At 31.0% G+C, this 6,679-nt stretch overlaps 1 protein-coding gene across 1 annotated transcript in view; it reads left to right on the top strand.

Moving 5' to 3' along the window:
• The window catches only part of LOC105623332, a 68,519-nt gene that overhangs the window by 16,172 nt on the left and 45,668 nt on the right, over positions 1-6,679 (top strand). The window contains exon 4 of the mRNA XM_012204727.1: positions 6,391-6,552. Within this exon, the coding sequence (XP_012060117.1) occupies positions 6,391-6,552 (162 nt within the window). The remainder of the gene's footprint in view (positions 1-6,390; positions 6,553-6,679) is intronic.

The raw sequence follows: 6,679 nt of genomic DNA, 5'->3' as shown, positions 1-6,679 counted from the left end.
ATATATATATATATATATATATATATATATATATATATATATCATAAAAAAACTTTATTTTCAAATTTAAAGTATATCGAATAACAGTTGATTGACTAGAAGTCCTGAATACGACGTTCGAGATTTGTAGGTGTGAGATGAGACAGTGTGTGAAAAATCGTGCGTCGCACCGCCTCGATGACTCGGCGTGGGTGAAAATCAGCGTGTTTCGCCTTAGGGGAGAACCCGGACAGGGGTCCGCATAGAACCAAATCCTATTTTTCCAGTCGCGGCGGCTGCGAAACAGAAGCGGCGAGTGTTTGCTGCGGCTTTCGAAGCCGCGCTCGGTTAATTACTTTGGGCCCATTACGCGCACAATGAAGACCCCGATGAGCCCCACAACACCTTTTCTTGCCGCGGCATCAGCCCCGTCGCTTGTCCAACCGATTCGAGATGAGAAAGCGCGCGGGGTGACGAAGGGAAGAGGGAAGGAGCGGTGTTTTTGTTTTTATCTAATTTGTCCCGAGAGAAAAAGAGCATGGGGGACGAGGCTGTCGCCTCGACCGCCATTTCTTGAGACCCCTCCAGGATACTCCTCGTCCATACTCACGAAAAGTTGTAGAGTCATCGACGCTTGATCGAGCCGACGCGGATACCTGTCTTCCTCTTTCTCCTTTTCCTCCTCCTCATTCGTCTCCTTCTTGCTATCCTTTTCTTCTTCTTCGTGTCCTTCTTGTCACTCTTTTTCTACAGTATCATTTTTTTTTACCGCTGCTAGGCGTTATATTTCTCAGACAACATAGCTTATCGATTTAGGTCTTGCGATATCATCCACTCAATATCCTGATTTCGGTTGATCATGTAGATGAATTTATCGAATTTTTATCTTCGCTTGTTAACGCGCCTAACCTGTCATCGTCGATCATCGCAATGTTTAACGATGATATTCATGGGTGCTTATATTTAAGACTGTGTTAAGTATAGTCTTATTAAAATGTCTTATTGAAATATATCAATCACACAGAGCTATATATAAATATCTTAAGACATAACTTAAGACAATCTTCAAATACAAATAGACTATGAATATCATCTTTTATATTATCTCTCTTTATATAGGTAGAATACAAGCATAGAACAAATGAACAAAATGATATAAATTAATCGAAATAAAATTAATTTAATATACCTACTTATATTGAAAAAAAATTTACGAAAAAAATTTGAATAAATATTTGTTTAAATAGTACCAATGGGACCATTTACTTAATAGTAAATATAGTAAATATATTTATTCAATTAAAAAAATTATAATTTAAATTCATTTTTTAAAAATCGAATCAATCACATTTATTTTCTGTAAGCAAATGGTTGCATTGGTATTATCTAAACAAATATTTATTCAAATTTCGTAAATTTTTTTTCAGTATACTTTTATTATATATAATTTTTTTATATTTAATTCTCACATGCAATACAATTAAAATAAATAAAATATAGGACGAATTACAATAATGAAAACAATAATTGATTAAATGCCACAAATATCAAAAATTTTTCTCTCAATCTATCTGTTTAATAGTTTTGTTACAACAGACAATCTTGCAAAGTGTTAAATTCTGATTTTAATAAAACTTTGTATACAATAGATATATAAAAAACCAAAATGATCGATCACTGTTTTACATCACCGTCGCGGTTATTGTGTCGCATCCTGTTTCAGTCATGCATTGTCATTTCCCCGATAGATCAGAACGGAGTCCCTCTAGAAGAGAGAGGAAGAAATGAAAAAGAGCGAGAGTCTTGGAATAATTTGTAATGATGTGTGAACAGCTGACACTGAAGATTTGGTAAACTACAAATCTCGCACTGACGATTTGCATTAAATTGCATTACTTGGCTTAGAAATGCACAACAAGGAACGCACAACCTGTGTTTATGCGATGACGTTGCACAGTATTGAGACAGCGAGAAAAGATCACAACGATTTTCTGCCATTATCTTAATTATATGCTCCACAAACAAAAATGCCATCGACTCATTGTTGTTACTATTTTGCTGAAAACACTTTACAAAGCTATATCATCAAAAAAATTTTTATCAATTGCAAACAATTTGTAATTGATAAAATAGAGTAGACTTATAAAATATATCGAAAATTATCTTCCTGTCTTGTAAAGAAATTAAATTATTTATTTATTTTTATATAGTATTTCTATATAGTAATTTAATATTATATAGAAATAAATATGTAATTTAATACTTAATTTGTTGTTTTATTAAAAAATTTATATTCAAATATGATTTGCAAGAATCTTTATTATGTCTTTTTTGTTTCTAATATCTAAAATATCAATCTAAAATAGTGATAAATGAACAGAATATATATTAACATATTTAACATAAGCACATAATATTCTTTTTGTGCTTGATTTAGATCCGATTGTATCAATGTTATGTAAGCAAGACTTAAAACTCTTTCTGTCTCGTTTTAAAGAGAGACGGAGAGAGATAGAGACAGAGCGAATTTTAAGCTTTGCTTAAAGTTAAAGTAACATTGATGCAACCAGGTCTTAATATTATAAATATTCCGCAATTTGATAGCTATAGATTTATTCTCTTCTTTTTAATAAATAATGGACTGCGCAAAAAGATCGTTGAAAGTTAGATATTGGATTACATATGTAAAGGAAATGTGTAATGACTTGATTAGAAACGCGTAGCTTTGTAAAGTGTTTCCAGCAAAACAGTAGCAATGAGTAGATGGCATTTTTGCTTATGGAGCATGTAATTAAGATAATGGCAAAAAATCGTCGTGATTTTTTCTTGCTGTCACAATTCTATGCAGCGTCATTACACAAACACAAGTTGTGCATTCCTTGTTGTGCATTTCTAAGCCAAGTAAAGCAATTTAGTGTAAATCATCAGGCTCGTAGTTTACCTAATCTTCAGTGTCAGCTGTTCACGCATTATTACAAATTATTCCAGGACTCTCGCTCTTTTTCGTTTCTTCCTCTCTTTTCTAGAGGCACCCCATTCTGATCTATCGGGGAAATGACAATGCACGACTGAAACAGGATGCGACACAACCGCGATGGTGATGTAAAACAGTGATCGATCATTTTGGTTTTTTACCTTATACAAAGTTTTATTAAAATCAGAATTTAATACTTTGCGTGGTTCTGTTGTTGTAAAATATAGATTAAATATAGATACATTGAGAGAAAATTTTTTGGAATTTGTGGCATTTAATCAATTATTATTTTTGTTACTGTAATTCGTCCTATACTTTATTTATTTTAATCATATTGCATGTGAGAATTATATTATATATTAAAATTAGTACACTGAAAAAAAAGTACAAAAATTTGAATAGATATTTGTTTAGATAATACTAATGGATCCATTTACTTACAGAAAATAAATATTTATTCGATTTAAAAAAAATGATATTTAAATTAAGTATAATTTTTTTTAATTTGAAGAAATATATATTTACTGTAATTAATGGTCTCATTAGGATATTATTTAAACAAATATTTATTCAAATTTTTTTTTCGTTAAATTTTTTTCCAGTATAAGTATTTTAAAATTTTATTTCAATATTTATATTTTAATTTATATCATTAATTTATATCATTTTGTTCGTTTATGTATTCTATGCATTGTATTCTATGTATATGAAAAGAGAGTATAAAAAATGATATTCATAATTCGTCCTTATTTTAAGATTGTTAAGTTATGCTTTAAGATGTTTGTAGAGCTCTATGTAATTGATATATTCAATAAGACATTTTAATAAGACTATACTTAACACAGTCTTAAATATAAGTACCCATTATGAATATCTTCTAATGTCATTAAACTTGTTAATCTCACTATGGATTATTTTCGTCGTTTCTTCATACAAAATAAAAAAAATTAAAATTTTATCCATTTTTAAGAAAAATACTAATAGAAATTGAAAAAGATTCGCTAGAGGAATAGTGTACTGGGAATATTACTATTTAAAAAATGCGCCTTATTGCATTCTACCTCCAGGGAAAAGTATGCATTTTTGCAATACTAGAAATTAAATGCCTGCTCAGGTTAGCAGGATGTTGCCGTGACTGTATGCCGCACAAAAGGAGCATCATGAGCATCATGGATAATGTCTGATTCAGAAATGCATTGTGTTATTTCAATAGAGGACCTGGATAATATTTGTCAAGTTTGGAAAGGTCTTGAGGTGTACTATAAAAATATGCAATAAAAAAATGGAGTATTCCATTGAAAAAAATTGTTGTGTTAATCCTTGGCGATGCTACTAAAGGTCAAACTCATAGCGCCACTAAATAGGTTATTAGAAGCCCTATCACTTTTGTTTGAACATTTTTTCGATTGGACCTTATCCTGTAAAGATAAAAACATGATACGAATGATCTGAAACACTACATAACGAAATATATTATTCTAGTGTTTCACGTGAAGAATTTTACTATATGTTTTCTTGAAATATGTTTATTAATAATTTCTATCATAATAAATATTATTCAATTTGAACAGAGAACAATCTACAGCCGAAGATAATATAAACAATTCAAAATTATTTCGTTAGAACAATTAAAAGTCTCCTCTCATAATTAATTTAAAAACAAATATTACAACCTACAAGCCTGCCCCCCAACATCACCAAAAAATAATACCTGAACAAAGCTGCCGAAAAAAAAAATATTTGCATGTCATGTATGGATTTATGCTTATAATCCATATAATCCATAGCATGTATATGGCAAGAAATTTACTGTTAATGATTGTTCTGTGTATATACATATATTAATATAATGAAATATTATATTATGCCAGTGAACTTGCGTTGGATGCATTTATCTTTCGGATCCTCTTGCTCTTTATTTTACAGTGATTATCGATTTCATATTCTTACTATACTTTATTAGAATCGGTCTAATTAATTTAATACATAGTGATAACAAAACGCACAAACATCCTACTGCATTCAATAATAATAATTAAAAAGTCAGGAGACTCGATACTATCTCATTGTTATGCACACACGCGATGTGCAAACTCCGATCGAGCAACCTCCATATTACAATATCAAGATCATGATCTTGAATAATCTCCGAAATTTTATCGATCGTTATCCGTTAAGGTGATTGTGTCGCAAGATAACTTAAGATTTGTTTAAAGCTTTTGTTATTTAAAGATAATGCTATTTTTTTATACGTACGCATAATTTTGTGGGGCGGAGAGTAACATGGGCATTTAAAAGATAATTGCATTTGAAGTTAGTGTACTTTTAATGTATGTTCCTGTGCTAGAAAAGAAGTGACAATACATTTGCAATTATAGCGCAAAAGTAGTACTTAGAAATTCGCTAAAAAACTAAAGGACTATACATAAATATAATATGAACAAAAGAAAATGGAGAGTAACCAGGCAAATATTAATTACAAAACCTTAGAAAGTTGTTTTACTACTTCAACTAATATCTACTTCGATCAACTCATTCTCCGATACCGGCGAACAGTGGGGAAATAAAAATTACTGTCCAAAAATTGCTGCAGATCGCAATTTTTGAACAGTAATTTTTTTTCTCCACCGAACGGCGCCCTCATGCCCTGGTGCTTCGTGAGATTGCTCTAAGCCGCCCTTGTGCGGTATCAATCAAAAAGTCATTAAAAAGCCATAATAAAAAAATTTTAATAATTAACATCTTATTTCTGCTACATACAATGTTGAAAACTATTCCAAATCTCCTTGCATAATGATTTTACATGCAAAACGAAGCTTATCTCATTTCCCTCAATGTTCATGGGTATCCGACTTTCCACGTGAAGCAGGATCTATTTCACCTAATAGTATTGATTAAGATAGTTTGTGATATGTACGAGTATGTAGAACTTATATGGATTTCGCTTCACGTGGAATGTCATGCGCCCCTAAATAGAGGGTAAGATGGAATAGACCCTGCTTCACGTGGAAAATCGAATGACCGTGAGCATTAGGGGAAATGGGATGAACTTCGTTAACACTGTAAAGAAAATAAGTTACGTAAATAATATGTGTAAAAATTACACAATTTATAATAGAAATATATAAAATTGTGAATTTTTACAAAAATTAGTACATTTTACCTTTGATTCTGTAAGTGTCTTTATATTGGAAAATTACAACAACAATAGTATATTTCACAGTTTTTACGTAAATATACAAATTTATAATATTATATAAGATAATTACCATTACTCTCTCTTATTCAAGCAGAACAACAAGTCATTACGATATCAAAATGATGTCAAAATAACTTCAAAATGATTTAAAAGTTATTTTTCAGGTTCATTTTCGAGTTATTTTAATATCATTTTTACATTATTGTGACTTTGTATTGTTCTGCTTGGATATGTACAGGTTCTCCCTATTTAGCGAAAGACCTGTACAGTGTGCACTTAGCACCGCGGATCGGCATCCTCGACCGATTGCCCCCGCCAGCAAATGCTGACGGTGGCTCCAACCGCAGGGCACGATCTACAGTGAGCCTCCCTACCACGTCAAGGTGTCACACTGGGGGAGGTTAGTCTATAACGGTCGCTATATCTTTAATGCTTAAATAAATCATTATAAATTATATATATATGTATATATATATATATATATATATATATACTATTATTTGTTAGAATAGAGAGAGATAGAAGGA

The sequence above is a fragment of the Atta cephalotes genome, assembly GCF_000143395.1.
Source record: "Atta cephalotes unplaced genomic scaffold scaffold00055, whole genome shotgun sequence".
Taxonomy (NCBI): Eukaryota; Metazoa; Arthropoda; class Insecta; order Hymenoptera; family Formicidae; genus Atta; species Atta cephalotes.
The sequence above is the reverse complement of the archived record's forward strand: the minus strand, read 5'-3'. Positions and strand labels throughout refer to the sequence as shown.